Source organism: Cyanistes caeruleus, chromosome 2 (assembly GCF_971803275.1).
Source record: "Cyanistes caeruleus chromosome 2, bCyaCae1.hap1.1, whole genome shotgun sequence".
Lineage (NCBI taxonomy): Eukaryota > Metazoa > Chordata > Aves > Passeriformes > Paridae > Cyanistes > Cyanistes caeruleus.
The window spans coordinates 51,611,052-51,631,687 of record NC_141702.1 but is presented as its reverse complement, the minus strand read 5'-3'; the positions used below and the strand labels follow the sequence as shown (position 1 = coordinate 51,631,687).

The window sequence follows — 20,636 nt, the reverse complement described above, 5'->3', positions numbered from 1 at the left end:
TGAAAGATGATGAAAAATTATTTTACTTTATCATAGGAACTTGTTTTGCTTCATATGTCCAGTAAGAAAATTCAACAGAGACACAAAGGCTGATAAGAGGATTAAAAGAAATGGAAAAACAGAAGGCGCAAAAAAGCTCACAGAGTTGAACACTGAAGGAATAATTTTTACAGATAGGTTACTACAGCATGGGTCCATAGGCAGCAAAATTGTGTAGACTCCATTTTTGGGAATGGGAAGTGAGCAGAGAATTTGCACCACAGTGAAGCCCAGGAGAGCAGAGATGGAAGAGTATCTCATTATTGCCTACATTAAGGATCACAAGATCTAATAAAGTGACCTAAGTTATTGAACGGTGAGGAGAGAATATTCATTAAATTTTGCAACTACTAAATTAAGGTTTTCTATAGAGAAACAGGGCTGAGAGTAATAGTGTAATTAAGTACATATTCTATTTATTTGATTTCAAGACAAGAAAATTTTAGTCTCAGGATCACTCTGGTGATGCACACTCCTTTAAGGCAATAAAAAATAAAAAATCGTAATGTATTTCAATTCAAGTCCTCATTATTTCCAATGCCAGCACTTACTTGGCAGTTCTGCTTCCCAGATGACAGAAAGGGATAAATCTGAGAGTCTCATCATCTCTCCTACTAGTGGAATGAAGATTAGTTTTATTGGAAAGGTAATATTGTATTTAAAATTCCCAGTCATTGTTGTGCATGAACATACTCAACACTTCCCTGACTTAACCAGAGCTTTTTCAGATTCTACAGACTCTCAGTGATGTGATTCCTGAGCTTGTGCAGGAATCCTTCTCCTATGCAGATCTTTTAAAGTGCAATTGAGTGCAAATCACAGCATATAAGGATCAAAACTTTTTGACCTCATTCCATGGTCAGTGACTGTTTTCAGACTTTTTGTACCCATAAATAAAACTGGCCATTTTTAGAATACGTTATCCTAAAACTCAAAGATCAGTGTCAATAAAGCTGTCAGAGACTTCTCACACAGAAACAGAAATGCATTTTAGAAACAGACACATATCACAAAAGGCTGCTTATTCACACTGTGTCTACACCTATGTGAATTTAACAATGACATCTTTATGAGTGAAAAGCACTGTCAATCACCCCAAGACATGCAGACAAACCCATTAATATCAGTAGTAATTAAACTTATTACAAGGGTGAGTCTCTCAAGACAGAAATAGGATCTAATTTTTCTACAGAATTCAGAGCATCAACGTGAAATAAAAAATTGGCTTAACTAGACAACTCAGAGGTGTAGGACCCAAAACCTTTGTACCATTTATGTCACTAGAAATATTTCAAATCTATGGATAGGTTTTTCAACAAGACTAAAGAGAGAAGAGTGCTTCTTGTTTCACAGAAAGTAGTGGTAACTAGGTAAAACAAAACTCATAAATAAAATCAGTGACAGGCATGTTTTAACATTAAATTTCAAACAGGAATTTGCTCTTCAGGCAGATGCAAAATTAAATATGTAGAGTGCTCAGTGCCATAGGCTACAAATAACTTTTTGGTTTTTACTTACAACAGAAATGTTTTGAAGATTACTTTAGACCTGGATTTAAAAAGCCAAACTGAATAACAGTGAGCTGATAAAATAAATTATGCCAACTTAAAATTCGTGATTTTGTTTTCAAATTTATCGCCTGTTTAAACTATTTATCAAGGGACACATGGTTGTGATGATTTTGCTTGTTTATGCATTACTTACATAATGCTATTCTTTAACAAAATTTTTATCCCAGGAACAACATATATCTCTTCCAAAAGATGGTGATTTGATAAACTTGAAGACTGCTGCAGATACTTCTAACGAGTTCTGCATTTTTCCAGTAGGACAGCAAACCTACCAGCTAAATGTTTAATTTTGTGAGCCATAAATGAAAGCAAAAACACTCACTGGTTACAGAGCACAATCAGCACAGAATCTGTAACTGGCCTACTTGCTCATAAAAAACAGCATGAAACCCAAAATTATTTATATCTCATTTGCCCAAAATTGACACTGAAATCAATGGAAACAGCTGCAGAGTTTTATTTACTTATATAATAAATAAATAGATAGAAATCTAGCAAACAGGATGCTTGGCAATAGTTAAGAAAGTACAGCTAGGAATTGAACAGCAGCACTATTGGTAGCTCAAACTGGTATAGGGGGAATCATACCATTTAATTGTAGAACTAAAATGTTACTTTACTAGACTTGTTTAGAAGTAAAATTTATATTGATATGCAAAATTCTGTCCTTAGAGGCATTTATAATTCAAATCTTACCTGCTGAGTTCATAGCACGTAAAATCTTGCTTCACTATGATCTAACCAACATGAATGCATGTAGCATTAACATCTCTGCCTAATATACATAATAACCCATAAAACAAAATGCAAATAAATAGTGCCCTTGACAGCTAAATTGTAGAAATAGGGAGCATTAGGAAATTTTGGAACATGTTTAATAGTGCATTTTACAACTCTACTCATTGTTCATCCTGCCTTTCAGTGTCATTCAGAAAATATATCTGTACTGGTAATGTTCTCGCAGCAACAGGAGAAACTTGAAAGAAGTACCATGCCCTGTTTCTTGTGAGGCTTTGGGAGTTGAAAACCATAATGAAAACACCAAAAATTTAAAAGGTAAGTACAGATGGGAAGAGAAAAGCATCTCTGAAGTTCTGAAATTGAGATTTGTGTCAAGATTCACAAATTATTTTTTTACAGGTTCTTGTTCAAATTGGGGAAATAAAGGCCACATTTGGAATATAACTGAGGAAAAGCACCTCCAGCTTCTCTCAGAACTGGAAATGGAGATTTGTAAATGAATAGGGTAGTGTAGTTTTGTGTGATTCTCAATGCACCTTTCTTGTAGCATAACCTCAGGGTGACAATGAAACTCACAAAAAAGAATCAGCCACATTTCCTAGCAAAAAAAACTCTTGAAAAAAATATGAGGGTGGATGCCAGGTACTGTCAGGTCATCCTGTGCAGAGATATGAAACAACTATGACTGAAGTCAGCTTCACTCAAATTACTAAGATTTCATAAGCTGTAATCAGTTGGCCAGAAGAACCTGGTTTCAGTACAGTACTGGTAAGCAGTGCTGCTCAGACTTCAATTTAAATTAAAATTCAAAAAATAAAAAATATAAAAAAATAAAATCAACTTTAATTTAAAGCTGAAACTTCATTTTAGCTACATGATGCCACAATGCCACTTCAAATATACATGTATAGATTAGCAACTGAATCAAGGTGAAGAGATTGGAGGGAGACGTAGAAGTACAGAAGGAGCTGGAATAGAAAGAAGAGCAGCAGCAGAGTTGCTGTTCTGTGATCGTATTCCACAACAAGCCCAGAGCCAGGAGCCAGTTGCAAAGGAGAGGCAGTACACCAGAGGAATGTAAGATTTGAGTAGGAAGTTTGGACTAAAGGCACTGTTTCCTGTTCTTTTCTAATGTATATTTCACTGTGCCATAAGCTGTTAATTACAATATATTAGTCTCTTGGAAGGAGTGCAACAAGGGATACCAGTAGCCATTGTAACAGCCACCAAGTCTGACAAAAGAGTTATCACAAAGCCAGGTTCGGCCATCAGCAGCTTTTCCCTGGCTGAAAGAATGTACCAGCTTTGTCTTGGATAGTTTTCTTCAAAGTAGCTGGTAGGAAACTATGTTTAGGGTTGGTGCTGAAAACAGTGTTCATAATATAAAGATGTTCTTGCTGGGCAGTGCTTGCAGCCTTTTCTGCCTCTCACACCACACCACCAGCAGGGAGGCTGGGAGTGCACAAGAAGCTGGGAAGGGACACAGCCAGGACAGCCAACCCAATGATCCTGGGAACATTCCATGCCATATGACATCATGCTCAGTATATAAAGGGGAGGGAAGAGAGAGGAAGAGAGGGATGTTTGGAGAGATGGCATTCATCTTCCCAAATAATTGTTTGGCATGATGGAGCCTTGCTTTCCTGGGAAAGGCTGAATTCCTGCCTGTACATGGGAAGCCGCAAATGAATTCGTTGCTTTGCTTTGTTTGCATGTGCAGATTTTGTTAAATCTCTTAAACTCTTCATCACAAACCGTGAGTTTTCTCACTTTCACCCTTTCAATTCTCATCCTGATCCCAGCAGAAGGGAGCGGTTATATGGGGCATAGCTGACAGCTGGAACAGAGAGATACTGTCCAAAGGCTGTTTTATTTATTTAATTTTTTTCTCACAGAAGTAATCCACTCTGTTAGGTAACTGTGATTCCAGTCTTTATTCCTAGACTTTATAGAGAGTTTCTGGCATCCCTATGTTTGCTGGATGCACTGAGTAAAGCACTGGCTTGTAACTTGAGAAAAATGGATTCACATGATTATCTGTCACAGCCTGTCATCTGATAATGAGAAAATGTCTCAGATTTTAATGTTTCAGCTCCCACGTATTACAGCAGTGTGGGGGAATACTTCCCTACTCCAGCAGCGTGACACAAAGACAGAGACATTAAAAGCTCTGAAGTGGACAGACATAAATGCATGCTATAAACACATAAAAGATAAAAAGATAAAAAGATATAACCTTTTAGACAAGCAAATGTCAGCATAATTGATGTACACCAGCTAGGAAAAAATACTAAATAAACAATATGAAAATCCATAGTAACAAATATAGGAGTGAATCTAGGAAATACAAGGAAACCTGATTATGGTAGATAAAGAGAAATATTCAGCACTGAATTACAGAGGTCATCTCAGAGCAGTGGAAACATTACCTTATCCTTGCTTGATTTTTAATTATGTCTAGCTGGCCAGGGCTATTTGATTCTTAAGAGAATTTTAATGCTTTCCACTGCAGTTTAGGTAGAGGTAGCAAACCCCATGGATTTCATCTCTAATCTCTTCCTCTATATATCTGTTTAAGGACTTCATCAGCTAAGTCATTCATTCTTCATGCTCTTTATAGTATTTCAACTAAAGTGCCAATTAGACATTATTTTAGCACAAAGGGTTGCTAGTTCTTCTAAAGAGAAAAAAAACAATCAAAATGAAGCACAGACTCCACCGCAGAATAAAATGCACTCATTATGGTGACAAAACAGAGGAGCTATTCTAAAGAAACAAAATTAAATGCAGAGGAACTTCGTATTTTCAGCTTTCCATGGTGAGCTCTCGGGGTTGAATGCAAACAAAATACAATATTTGCTATACGTTATTTTCAGCTCTACATGGAACTTTACTCCTCAGTGGCGACTTCCTGGAAAACCATCTTCCTTTTCTGTGGAATGGGAGAGGGAGAGCCATTTTCAATGGCTACTTTTAAAATGTGAATACAGCTCATTGAAAGGGGATAAAAGCTGTAGGAAAGGATGAATGTACCTGATTTCTACACCAGTCAAACCTTTTATGAGAGCAGTAAGTCTGGACTTAAATTAAAATTATCAGTAATTTTCCTGCACTGAACAGGTTCTAAACAAAATTTTCTGGGAACCAAAGCTGCACTTAATTATATGATGCAAATTATAATCTTTCATCTTCTAATAATCAGCATTTTAATCACTGTAAAAAACTTTAAAAAGTATTAGTTAAGTGTCTTTAAAAGGAATTTTTTTTATAATGGAAAACTTAAAAAATACTCTAAAAATTAGGGAAAATCCATTTCAGTCTGGAAGAAAACAAAACTCCATGCAGAACTACTCAAGTAAATTCTGTACTGGAGTCTTGTCCAGAGTGTCTTTAATCATATTTTCTGAAAATATATCAAATTCATTTTCAGGAAGCAGTGGTTCTAAGAACCTAATAGATTTCATGCTCAAATAAGTAAGAAGAGTATATTGTGTTTTCAAAATGGTTGCTTTTTAAAAAGCCTCTTGGAGTCTGGCAGTTTCTCTTTTGCTCTTTAGAGGTCTGTTTTCTGACAGCAGGGAACTCCTGAGAAAGTAATGTCCTACACAAAACTTAGAGGAATTGGAGAATAAGGAGCTCTTATCTGGGATAAAATCCTTTTTATGTCTTGACTAGTTCTCTGATCAGCAGGAGTTTTGTGGCTTATTTTTTTTCCATTGTGCTTTCCTAGGGCTGGGAGATTAACAGTCTGAATACGCTTGAAAGAATATTTTCCACTTTTTAAAGAAAAGCCATCCTTTACATAATTTTCTTTAGATTAATTATTTGTACCCTCACTGCCTTACACCTAAATAAGTCCCAGTGAAGAGTGCAGATGAAAGAAGCCAAACTTCACCCAAACAATTATAGCAAAAAAAAAAAATACTCTGTCTTAAATAGCATGAAAACTTTAAAATCAAGAGCCAAAAAAAGGACAGAAAATGCAGAGAAATTTACTGTAGACTATCTTCTTTCATCTACTTCCATACAGTCAAGACAGATGTACCCTGTATAATATTATACTGGAAGTGATTCTTGAACATATTTATTCAAGGCTTAGCTGAATCTCCAGGGCTTAAGAATTTGAAATCCATTGAGATGTTTTGCAAGTTATCAAGACATATCTAAAAGGAGATGTCAAAAGACCAGGGTCATCAAATCTGTGACTGACTTTCTGGACTGATTATCAGGTAAAAAAATAAAAACAAAACATTTGTTTTAAACTTGTATTTAATACTCTACCAAAAAAACAACTGATAAGCATACAGAAAAAATTACTTTTTGAACAGTGGGATACTTAAGCTTTTGTTTGATCAAGTTCTGCATGTCTGTTAGCCATTAGACTAAAAATTTGGATTAGTGCTATGACACTGATCAGCCAGCTATTCACAAATTTCTACTCTCTTCACATTCCCATCCCTACCCTAAAGCTGGTTAGATTCAGTTACAAAAGTAAACTGCTGAGCCTGTCCTTTTAAATATAAATTAAAGTACATTTGAATCCACAACATACTAAAATATAGTCTTTTAACACAACAGCAGCAGAAGCACTCTATTAAACAGCATACTTCCCTGTGAATCAAAATCTCTTTCAGCATATGTTGTTCAAAGTCCAAAGGGCAGTCTTCTACTTACATCCCTACTGATTTTTCACAGCATCTCCCAGAAGTGAGCAAAACCCTCCAATAAAATAACAGTTAGCCAAGTTTACAAAGGTCATTTGTATGGAGGTAGCTTCAGTAGTAAAAGGACAGACTATATAAAGAATCAAACTCTACTCTTCTTTGGTATCCAAATTGTGTCACTAATCTTTTATGAAAAAATTTAAGTGAAAAAAGCTGCAATAGCATATTCTTGTTCCAGGTATTTCTGAACATGGAAATATTTCAGAAAACACTGAAAAGACCTGAGAAAGGACTACTGAAAAGGTGACCAGAATAAAGAATATTTTTTAAGAAGAGCTTTGACAAACAGCAAGCATTGTTCAACCGAAATATTAAGTATAAATTCTGGAATAAAAAGAATGTTAACATATAAAATGCTTATCATGGAAAAAACTAAGGAGAATTCATGCTTCTATTTATGGCATGGAAAGCATTTTAAAAAAATGCCAGGATGCAGAAACTAGTACACCATAAAATACCAGTGTTTTACTAGCAGCAGTTTATCTGGCACAAAAATTAAACCATGAATGAAAAAAATCTAATTCAGGGCTGAGGAGGATTCTCCAGCTGTAAGACTGTAAGGCTTAATTCATTTTATGGAGTTTTACCAGTGTCCCAAACGTGTTTCTGCAAAGTTTACTAGTGATCTTTTAAATTTTCTAGTTTTAGTCTGTATTTTTCCTTTGTCTTCATCCGCTTGGTCACAAATTTTGCACTTCAAAGCTTTTATTTCCTTCAATGCAATCCTATGCTTCATTATAGTTTTAGCAACTTTATTTCTTTGTTTACTTCATCAGACAAAATGTTTCAGATAAATGTTTATTGTAGCTAACTATCTCTACTAACTAGCTATATGTGTGCTCTTTCTCCCTTGATATGTCTCCTCTTTAATTTGGGAGTTTATAGGGATCCTAAAACAATATTCTATTCCTTCATCCCTGAAAGTGTTCAAAGAAAACTTGTAAATATGGTGCTCAGGGAGATGGTTCAGTGGTGAGTCTGGCCATGTTAGGCTAATGGTTGGACTCAATGATAACAGAGATTGTTTTCACTCTTACTGATTCTATCATTCATAGCTTTTTCACCAAGATAAAGATTAGCAAAAAATGTTTTTTCTTTATATTTCCTGAGGCACAGTGACCACTAATACTTTTGTCACTGTTAATTGATGACTAGATATAATTCTGCTTTTAAAAACTCATCTGATTTTCCTCCCGTTGAAGGAAAACTATTTACATAACTATTTTGTTAAAATTTCACCTGAGCATTTGTTCTATCTGGATGTAGGCAGAGCTTTCCAAAATGGCCACTTTAGGGGTTGCTATCACCTCCTTGATCTTGCAGAGTTTGTATTTTCTGAATCTTTTTGATTTTTCTGATTGAAAACGTAATTTTAGTGTGCTAATGCACACTAAATTTCAATAGCAAATTGAAACTAATGGGTGATAACCTCCACTTTTCCTTCCCAAATGTAAGAACATCTCAATACACATGCAGTTCTCAAATAAAATAGCTGTTCTGTCCTCCCTGTTTAAGGCACATGTGAAGTTTAATTCCTGGAATTCTACTTAATCTGGGGAAATTACTATTTTGTCAACATTATCTTTCATTGCTTATCCCTGAGATACCTCTCTTGTTTAACTTTTTCAGTGGGTAGGTGTATATTTGGATTACTCCTGACATTTTAGTAATTACTTAAGTTTTCAGTGACACAGATTTTTCTACTAACATGGAAATGTAACTGTGGTCACCTGCTTCCTGGTTGATCTGGCTTGTAAGTACTAAAATATAAATCACTTTCAACCTGAGCAAAACAAATAAATCCTGGAAATTTTTACACTGAGAACAGCATGGATAATGAAAAATGTTTCATACAAGTGCCATTTCCAGTTTTAAGTGGATTTACTTCAGGCTCGTTCAGCTTGCTTTCTACCTCACATTCAGCAAAGACTTTAGTGAATAGAGTGACAGAATATACTAAAACTTAATCATTCTGTTGCTTGTATTAGTGATAGCTGCAGGAAATAAATTCTGTTTCTTCAAGCCCATTTGTGACAGAAATACAAGTCTAAGGGGCTGGTCTTCTCTGAAATATAGCACATATAATAGCTAAGGTACTCAAATTGCAAAGAAATGTGAGTATTGGAAAGAATTTATTCATTAACTAAATACATTGAAATAGAGAAATGAATATATAGGTATAAACACCTAAACAAGGAACAGAGAGAAGACAGGGGTGTGTCATGCATTCATTCCCTCTGTCTTCAACCTGGAGGATGGACCAAAAGGGTTTTAGTGCCCTGAGTTGGAGAAAATGACTGTGCAAATGATCAGCTTCCAATGGATCCTGAACTTTTGTGGCATCTGCTGCTCCAGCCGGATCCCTACAAATCTATGGGGCCTGACTGGATTCATCCAGATTCCTCAAATTGCTGATAACACTGCAAAGCCCTCCTGGATGATTTTTGAGTGGTCTTGGGAATCCAGAAAAGTTGACTTCCAGTTGACTGGAAGCCAGCTAACATTGTCCCATTTTTCAAAAGGGCAAGAAGGAGGACCCTGGAAACTACATGTCTGTCAGTCTCACTTCAGTGTCTGGTAAAATCACGGAAAGTATTGTTCTGGGAGATATTGAAAAATGCTGGGGGACAATGCAGTCATCACTTACAGCCAGCAGAGCTTCATGAGGGGAAGATACTGCTTTTTGGGGTGCCAGTTTGAGGTGCCACAATATAGAAGAGACCTTGATCTACTAAAGAACATCCAAAGGAGTGACATGAGGTATGGGGAAGGGTCTTCAGCCCACTGTGAAGAGGGGATGAGGTCACTTGATTTTCTCATCCTAGAAAATAGGAAACTGAAGAGAGAGACAGACTTCATTTTGGTCTTCAACAGCCTCACAAGGGGAAGAGGAGGAGCAGGCACTGATCTTTTCTCTCTGGTGACCAGTGACAGGATTTGAGGAAATGGCATAAAGCTGAAACATGGAAAGTTTAGGCTGGATATCAGAAAAAGATTTTTCACCCACAGGGTGGTTAAGCACTGGAACAGACTCCCCAGGGAAGTGGTCACAGCACCAAGCCTGTCTGAGTTCAGGAAGCATTTGGGCAGTGCTCTCAAGCACAGTGTGAATCTTGGGGTGTCTTATGCAGGGCCAGAAGTTTCAGTCAATGAGAAGTTGATCCTGATGAGTTTCTTCCAACTCAGCACATTCTATGGTTCTAGGATCCTATCGACTACAGAAAAAAACCCATTCCCATTCATTATCATCCATTATAAACTACTGAATCAAGGAAGAAACTGAAGAATATTATGTGTGCTTGAACAAACTTGAACAAACAAATCATCTTTCTAATGGCACAGTTTGAAACAGAATCAGTATCTTGATTCACAGCCTCCTGTGACAGCCACCAGACAGAGCTACTACTAAAATGTTCAAGGTCATTTACTTAATTGTACTTATAATATTATTGGGCATTAGCTCAACATGATTATGCAGAAAATTATTGCTTATGTTCTCAAATTATCATTTGCTCTGAAAAGTTGCGTAGAGCAGAGAAGTAATTTCTGTGTCTGTGTGCCTCCTTCTATAAATAAATGTCTACATTTCAGTTGCAACACAGTAGAGTATCATGTAAGTACAAATAAACTGAAGCACTGAATGGTTTGTCTCAGAATAGAAAAGTTCTTCCCAAGAAAACCTTTTACAGAGAGGAGATTCAGGTAGCAGTCTGACATCACTGACTTCAAAATTTTGTGTCTTGCAGGCTGACAAGAATGCACAATGACCATTCAATTTAATTTCATCATCCTTTTTATTAAATGAGTTTACACATATATATCTATCTATATCTATATTTATATCTATATATCTATCTATATCTATATCTATATCTATATCTATATCTATATCTATATCTATATCTATATCTATATCTATCTATATCTCTATAATCTATCTATCTATATCTATATCTATATCTATATCTATATCTATATCTATATATCTATATCTATATCTATATCTATATCTATATCTATATCTATATATTTTCCCTATGAGCGCCCTAAAGAAAATGGAAGTAAAACAAGAGGAAAATCTTATTTACCGATCAGGTGAATGAACACTAGAACAGGTTGCCCAGAGAGGTTGTGGAGTCTGCCTCATAGATGTCTTGGAGATATCCAAGAACTGTCTGGATGCAATCCTGTGCAATGTGCTCTAAGATGACCCTGGTTGAGCAGGGAAGTTGGACCAGATGATCCACTGCTGTCCCTTCTAACCTTACCTATTCTGTGACTCTGTAAAAATATGTTTTATAACAATTTTTGTACTGAGCTTGAGTACACACACTTTCTTTTTATAAATAAAACATTATCTGGAAGATAAATTGAAATATGTCAATAAGGCGTATTAATGCCAGAACTCACTTATTAAAAATACTAGGCATAAAAATCTTTTTATTATAAATAACTTTTATCTGAAAATTTTTACTCTTAACAAGATTTAGCAAAAAGTCTTCTGAAATGTTTTCTCACCAAAAATCCCTTCCAAATCATTCACCATATGGAGACTGTCCTACTGTCTTTAAAATTCAGAAAGGTGGCTCAGAGGCTTTACAATTTCCCATGGCATGATTACAGTTGTTGGATAGTATCCTGGTATGTACATGTGGGAGATGAACTATTGCACATTTTCATACACTAGTTTAAACATTTTTTTAAAAAAGGAAGGTAATAAATTTCAATTTACAACAGAAATACTCCAAATCTGAATTGGTAGAGTCAGGGGCACTTGTCATATCCAACATTAAGTCAATCCCACTAGGTGTGTTGAGCAATGGACCATGTCTAGTCTTTAGAAAGACATAGATTAAATCAACTGCACTCTCTGGGGCCGAATGGTTTGGCAGCCTGATGATGCTGCAAGAAGCTCAGACATAAGGTAATTGCCTCTTTCTCCTTTGATTTTTATCTTTTTTTACATGCATATTGGCAATTACATGTTAAGTAATGTATTAGTAATAATCTGTCCTTTTCTCCCAGACTTAATGTGACCAGGTATAAGTTTGAAGCGGACCTTTAAAAATCCTTTAATCTCCTGCCATGGGCATGGATATTTTTCTCCAGATTAAGCTTTTCAAAGCCTTATCCAACAAGGTCTTGAACACTTCCCAGGATGAGACATACACAAACTCTGGATGATCTGTTTCAGTTTCTTGCCACCCTCATAGTAAACATTTTCTTCCTTATGATCAATCTAACCCTGCCTACTTTCAGTTTAAACCTATTGTTCCTTTTTCTGTCACTACAGGCCCTGGTAAAAAGATCTTCTCTATCTTTCTATATCTTTCTTATAAGTCCTCTGTATATATTGAAAGGCTACAGTAAAGTTTGCCCAGAGCTTTCTCCTCTGCAGGCTGAACAATTCCAACTCTCCCAGCCAGTCTCCAGAGGAGAGATGTTGTAACCCACTGACTATTTTCATGGCTCTCCTCTGGACCTGCTCTAACAGGTCCATGTCTTTTTCGTATTGTGGGCCACAGAGCTCCTCTGTTGATCCAGATAAATGAAGGATGAATTTTTATCACTGTCTTCTTATTCAATCAGTCTGTGATAACTGGCACATTCAGGTGTCTTTTATAAACTCTCAGCAAGAGAGCTCGATCTTAGATTGTCTCTATCCAAATCAATGATGATGCAGAGAGGCAAACTCACAAAGCCAGATAGGCTATGCAGTTGGGGTGGGCTCTAAGAAAGATGTATGTGAAAATTAGTAGGAATTTAAATTTAAATCCAACTTTTTTTGCTTAGCTCAGCTATGCATTTTATGCTCATGCTCTGTCTTATGCCACAGAGTAGTTAATCTTGGGATGGATCATTTAACCCTTTTTCTTTGATAGATGCCTGAATTTTGCATTTTTATTTTCAAGTCTTTAGTACCAGTCAAAGTACCAGAAATGAAAGGAAACTCCAGTTCACATGAATCTCTGTGTTGTAACTTGAGGAAAAACTAAATATTTAAGGCTTTCAATGTACTTTTCAATGTTGATAGTAAATTTTTTGGAATATATCAAATTGTGTGCATGCATAAATGCATTGCACATGTGGATACAAATTTTCTGCATATAGGAGATCACAGAGACAGAAATACAGATGCAAATATTAATGTATTTCTCCAAGCATCGCAGTAATGTAATATGGATGGTAGCAGAGGGTTAAAAGCAAAATCTCTCTATATTCTGAGTGACTGCTAGTATATGAGGGAACAGTTAAGAGAGAGACTTTGCAGAAATGTGTACACATTCTGTGGAATTAGCAGAGGCAAGGGGTAATGGCTTATAGACCGAAAGAGTAAACTAAAGAATAGGTTTAGATTAAATACCAGGAAATCTTCACTGTGAGGCTGGTGAGATACTAGAACATGTTGTCCAGAGAAGTTGTGGATGCCCCATCCCCAGAAGGGTTTAAGACCAGGTTGGAATGGAGTTTAAAGCAATCTGGTCTACTGAAAGGTGCCCCTGCCAGGCTGGAAATCAGGTGGTCTTTAAGGTTCCTTCCAACACAAGCCATTCTACCGTTTTAAGATCCCCTTGTCATTCACCTGACATGAAAATATGGTTGTGTATGGGCAAATTTTTCAGCTCTTGTGTCTGAAATGTATAAAAGCTTATGTGAATTAATAGCCAATTTTGACAGTAATATTGTTAGAAAATCTAACAAAAGGTATTGTGAATTATAGTTTTCAGAGTTGCTGTTATTCTTTCTTTGTGGAAGTACAAAAGGCAAATACCCCACAAACCCACAGTATGAAAGAAAGAAACATATGAAAGTATGAAGGATTTGATTAATACTGCATTGTGACAGAGAGTACAGACGTACTACATCTGTCTGTAAGGGGTGGCTGAGTAAGGAAAGAAATGGATTAAAAATATTAATTAGTGTCCAAATCCTTATTTTCATACTGGAGCCCTCAGTCCATTATTTCTTACCATGTCATCACACCTTGTTTTCTGGTTGGATTATAAATTCTAGGAGGCATGTACATAACAGATAAGCACTCTAGCAACAGTAGTGAATAAGAATATTGAGTAAATATAATGAACCATGCCTCTGCTGGGGAGGTCCAGTGTATCCAGGAAAGTCATGGCTAGCATTTAGACTAGCTCTAGATTCCCCTAATACTGAAGACATTGTAATTCCTTAAGCTGACTCCACCTGAAAGTTCATATTGTCATGCAGTTAATGATCATATTGACTTTTAACTTTAGTAGAGTGTTACCAGTTGATTATTGCAGGTGTCCCAAAAGCACAGTAAGTAAATGGAAAATGTTACAGAAGAAAATTAAACCAAGATAAGATTTCTATTTGCTCTATGAACGATGCAGTTTGGACCACTTTTCTATTTGTTTTTTTTTTTTTTTTCACATGCACACAAAGTAAATAAATGAAATTAAATACTCACTCCTGTTATGTAACGAGGTCTATACTGGATGGTTCCAAATAAGCCAAGTATGACTATAATAATGTGTATAAAATTTGCGAGGATGGGTGCCCACTGATAACCAAGGAAGTCAAATATCTGCCTCTCGAGCACAGAAACCTATGATTAAAAAGCAAAAGCATAAATAGATTAGAACAAACCAGAAAACATATATGAAGGTATTTCCCCTTGCCATATCAAAGACAATAACTCTGAGTTAAAGAAAAAACTTGTCAGCAGTAAAATAAGATCAGCTTGAAACATTTCCACTTCTTGTTTTAATGAAAGCTGCACTTCTCACTGGTCACTGAGTTATATTCTACCAAGATACAAAACTGCTCACTACAATGGTATGTTTGCAGGAGGGGAAACACAAATCACTTCGTTACATACACCAGCAAATGCTACAATGTTTTAAGGTATCAGTGCTGAAAATAAGTGATAGGTTTATGACATCTTCTCAGCTATGTTGTTCCATTCACAACACCATCCTTTAGCCGGGTCCTGTCTCTTCCAAGACTTCCTTGCATTTTGATTTATCTCTCTTTTCTCTATCCCAACTATTCGGTCAGTGGGCTTTTGCTTGTAACTAAATACACTCAAATTTTTGACCTGTTTCTACTGATAATGACTCTAGTTTACCTTCTTCTATTGTCACAAACATCAGCTAAAGTATTAACTCCCCCAAGACTGTTAATAAATATTTTAAAAATCAGTTGAGGAACAATCCCAGGCTGATGATTACTGTTAATAAGCAATACCATTCCAAACAGATAGATCAGATATTAGAAAAAAATGCCTTTTTAATAGTAGCAGTAGAAATAATTTCATAATTCCATTAGCAGGTGTCCCTAACTGGTATTTTGACATGAGGTAAAAATACAGTACTGTAGCCCAAACTGCAGTAGAATGACATGTTTTGACAAAAATAATATTTATGTAAATATTAGAAGGCAATGTAATGGTAAAGTGAATTTAGATCAAGGAGTTTCTTTGACAGCATTCTAACAATTTCACTAACTGGAATGGTGAAATGATGAACTTCATGAAAATGTGAATAATGAAAATAAAATAAAAATACATAATTATTAATGATAATTAAAATAACAGCAATGTAAACACCACAAACACCCCCCCCCCAAAAAAAAAAAAAAGATAAAGAGAAAGAAGAGAAAGAAGAGAAAGAGAGAAGGAGAGAGAGGAGAGGAGAGAAGACAGACAGACAGACAGACAGACAGAAAGAAAGAAAGAAAGAAAGAAAGAAAGAAAGAAAGAAGAGCAGGTGGTCATTTCTTGATTATAAAGTCAAGAAATTGATTAAATTAAATGACAGGTGACTATTTACTGAGTTTATGTTATGCTGCGGATGAACTGAATTAGGTGTATGTGCCAACCACTCTCTTAATTTAAAAAATAACATCTTTTGAGATCAAGTACTAAATGAGTAATTAACCACTGCTCTTGTATGATACAGCTATGGGAGAATTTTTAAATTTTCATGCCACAGTCTACCATTATATCAACACTTTTTGAAATTAAGTAAGAAAACTTTTCATTAAAAAACAGCCTACATTTACATCAGCATTGCAAATGTTAAAAGGCTGTTAATTATATACTATGTACTGACATTTGTTGAACTTTGAGATGGAGACTGCCAAAATAATTCTGAGGAAGTTTGTCAGCCATGTAATTTCAAATTTGAGTGTTCAGGTGTCATGTCAAACATTGAATTTCTCTTTTCAACAAAGACCCCTTTCACACAATGCATCCTGCTTATAGCATTAGTATTTTGACTACCATTTTGTTTTACATATTTATTGAAAAGAAATTCTGTTCCCACATTATCCAAAATCTTTCTGAACTGATTTTTGATATCCTATCTCTCCCTAGGGAGAAGAAGCCACAGAAGAGTTTCCAGAATCCCAAGACAGATCTAATGGTGGCAGTGGGATGAAGAAATAAAAGGAAGATCAAGCTGTATTAGGAACTTCATGAAAACTCAGATTGCCTGTGCTAAGCTTGTCATTAAGAAATATTTCCTTGACTACAGACACAGTAATTTGTATTAAAAAAAAAAAAAATAAAAGGCCAACATGTAGCATGAAGCAACTTTATGTAGGTCAGTGTGAAGTCAATTAGGTGTATCAGGAAAAGACCTGTTACACCTAAGTGCTGTTAAACAAAGGGAAAATGTTCTCTGTGAGCACAGAGCTCTTATTTTCATCAGATAAACAAGGAGTAAACAAGAATAGCAAAGCAGAAGGAAAAAAAAAGTCTAGACTGTACATGCTTCTAGTTTAGTAACAGTAGAGATTCAGCAAGCAAAAAATAATACATGGGAAGATGCAAATCATTCAAAGAGCAGGAGATCATCTAGTTAAGTATGCCAATTATGGAGGAAAATTGCAGCATGGTAGTTAATTGAATAAAAAGTAGAAAACGTCATATTCCTGACATGACTTTTAGTCTAAAAGGAAACTGCTGTCATGCATCAAAATGTTTTGTTTTGCTTGTCTTGGTGAGAGATGCAGTTCCACCAAAACTCGTTTATGGGACTGCATTGGGTAAATGTTGTTCTGTGAGAACCTTTCCTTTTCACACACCCATGTACTCTTTGGTTTTTTTCCATTACTAGCAATTCCTTCAGTACCAAGCAACCAATCTCAGATTTTGTGATCATACTGAACTTGGGGTGAGTAAACACCAGAAAGCAGGGCACACAAGGCAGGGGGTAAATACAGAAGAAAAAGTCAAGTCTGCACCACTTCTGTCCATATCTACCTCTCATTTGCCACAGGCAGACTTGATATTTTTTCTCATATCACTTCAATAAATCAGTTGTGTGTGGGGACTGCTGGATATGTGAAATGGCAGCATTCTGGTTGGGTATGCACAGAAGAAATGCTGTGGAAATGCAACTCTTCCTTAGAAGATCACACTAACATGGCAAGGGGAATCATGGATTTATCAAATGGAAATTACAGGACAGAACCTGATCTTTATTCCCACTTCCTAAAGAAATGAAGGTGGAGAGAAAATAAAACTCTCCACAAACAAACATAAATATAATACAGACTTTCTACATGAGGTACTTTTCTCATTTGGCCTGTGTTTCTAAAAGAAGAAAAGTGGAAAGTAGGACGAAGTAGTGACAAAGATGATTAAAAATAGAATTATATAGCTTCCTCCTCTTCCACAGATGTCAGAATCATAAGGGATTTCCTTACATAGCAAGAGAATATATAGATCTGATTTTGAAAGCATTTTATTCCTTTACTTCAAAATTTTTGGTTAAACAACTGCACTTCTTCAAATCATACCTACTAGCCTCAAATGTTTAATGATGTTTCAAGGATATTACAGGGAGAAAGGAAAGAACTAAAAAAGAAATATTAATCTTTAAAGTCAAGGAACTTTCTTCTTCTTCCTCAGGGGTTGGTACTGGTATTGGTACTTTTAACATTTTTTGTTATTGACATGAGCAGTGGAGTTTCTTGCACCATCAGCAAGTTTGCTGATGACACCAAGCTGTGTGGTGCAGTTGACACACTGGAGGGAAGGGATGTCATCCAGAGGGACCTTGGCTGGCTTGAGAGGTCCATTTGTGTGAACCTCATAAAGTTCAACAAGGCCAAGTGCAAGGTCCTCCACCTAGATTCGGGAAATTCCAAGCCCAAATACAGACTGTGCAGAGAATGGATTGAGAGCAGCCCTGGGCAGACAGACTTGGGATTGTTTGTGGACAAGAAGCAAACCACGAGCTGGCAGTGTGCACTTGAAGCTCAGAAAGCCAACCCCATCCTAGGCTGCATAAAAACCAGTATGGACTGCAGGGTGAGGGAAGGGATTCTGTCCTGATACTGTTCTCTGGTGAGGCTCCACCTGCAGTGCTGCATCCAGCTCTCAGCACAAGAAAGACATAGGCTGGTTGGAACAAGTCCACTAAGGCCACTAAGTTGGTCACAGGGCTGGAAGACCTCTCATATGATCACAGCTGAGAGAGCTGGGAATCTTCAGCCTGGAAAAGAGAAGGCTTCAGGGAGGCCTTTTAATAGCCTCCCAGTAGCAAAGAGGGGCTTACAAGCCTGGAGAGGGATTTTTTTAGTGAGGACATGTAATGACATGACAAGGAGAAATGGCTTTAATCTGAAAGAGGATAGGTTTAGATTAGATATTAGGAAGAAACTCTTTTCTTGCGAGGGTGGCAAGGCATTGGAAGAGGTTGCCCAGAGCAGTTGGGAACTCAGTCTCTGGAGATGTTCAAGGTTGGGGCTGGATGGGGCTTTGAGAAATGTGGTCTAGTGCAAGGTGATCCTGCCCATGATAGGATGGATGCCCAAAAATGGATGGTTTGGATGAAAACGTATCATATGGTTAGAAAACGAAAATATGTTTTAATTCAACTCCCCTCTAATAATGCAGCGAACTCAGAATGTTCACTGGGTTAGGGACAGTCAGGTTCTAATGTTAGAAATTAAGCACCCACCACATTGTCTTAGGGAGATTATTTGATGTATTCACTGATAAAATTTCAGAAGACTTTAAATAAAGTGAACCATTTTACTAATGCATTATTTTTTTTCCAGACTCCTGCTAACTGTTGTAAAAATAAGTACAAAATAAAATGAACCCATACACTGTTAAATTGGCATAGCTCAAAAACTATTTCCAGATTCTTGTCAAAGGCTGGTTGTTAATAGATTAACAGTGTTACTAACCTTGAGGGATCTATGAATTGAATTTCCAGAGGAAAATGAAAAACATTTGGAGATAATTCTTAAAGTATATGATTGGACTAGAATTTCAGACAGGAACCACAAAGGAGAAACCAGTCAAAAGATGATTTATAACACAAACTCCAAAATGGAAAATGACTAAGTGCCTTTGCTCAGAAAGGTCCTTGAGAAAAAAACTCAACCATGACTACTTTACAATGATACAGAATCTAGACTTTGCACTGATATAAATTAAGGTGCACATAGGCAGACACACACAAGAGGATGTGTACAGTCCCTGCCAGCCAAGGTCCTTGGACAGCAAACACAGCACATGGGCACTCAGCACACCAGGGCTGGGGCAGGGTCACACAACTGGCTGAGTGGTGGTAACAGAGTCTCAGAAAACTCCAAGGGAGGAAGAGTATTAGCTTAAATTACAGTGCAGGGGAATTAAACAACCGTGGTTTATATCATTGACTGGTGCACATTAAGAATGAGCTAAAGAAATTAAGCTCTAATCACTAACTCATTAAGACCCCTCAGCAAAAGTGTGTTGTATCAGATGCCCACATCTAATAATTCTCTTCTGCTTTTAAGTTAGCTTTTAAGTTTTTTAATGACTTTCAGTTCTTGCTCTATGGTATAGAAAATTAAAAAGAGCCAAATAAATACAAGTATTTTTGGGCCTCTAGCTTATGAATGATTTCTAATGCTAAAGCCTGCCTGGATGACTACAATATCCCCAGCTAAAACTTCCCCAGCACTTCCATCATTTTGAGGCAGGATGCATTTATTTGTGCCATTCCTTAGAGAGGTTCATTTAATTTTTCATCAAAATTTCAGATAGTATCCTGAGATAGAGGGCCCAGTTACTCAGAAAATTCTCTACAGTCACCTAGCAGAAAAACAGATTAATATTTTGAAAGTCAAATCTATACAAAGTACACATACCCATCTGGATGTGTGCATGTGCATGTGAGTCAAGTCCTTCACTGCAAGACAGCAGAGTAAATAAAAACAATTTTTTTTTTTTTTGGTAAGAAAAAAAGACATCATTATAATGAAGTCCTGTGAAGAGCTGCAGACACGATGTTTTTCTCAGCATGTCTAATGTATACCATCAAAACCATGGCAAGAAAAGGTAATTTAAGTCAAAATCAAGAAGGAATTAGCTTCCACTTGCCCATTCATTCCTCAGAGGAGTCACATATAAAATACTAAGCCACCATCCTTAATCTGTATGACACTGCTGAGAGAAGGAATAGGTCTTCACCACACTTGATAAGAAGGTAATCATAGTTTTTAAAAATCCTGTGCAGGACCACATTCCTGCATTGCATTGTGTATAAGTGGATTTCCACTGTGACCTACTGAGGACAAC

At 36.4% G+C, this 20,636-nt stretch overlaps 1 protein-coding gene across 2 annotated transcripts in view; it reads right to left on the bottom strand.

The window, feature by feature from the left end:
* NKAIN2 (sodium/potassium transporting ATPase interacting 2) overlaps positions 1-20,636 on the bottom strand; it is a 529,063-nt gene that overhangs the window by 277,231 nt on the left and 231,196 nt on the right. For both annotated transcript variants that reach the window (XM_086876954.1, XM_086876955.1), the window contains exon 2: positions 14,520-14,657. In XM_086876954.1, the coding sequence (XP_086733080.1) occupies positions 14,520-14,657 (138 nt within the window). The remainder of the gene's footprint in view (positions 1-14,519; positions 14,658-20,636) is intronic.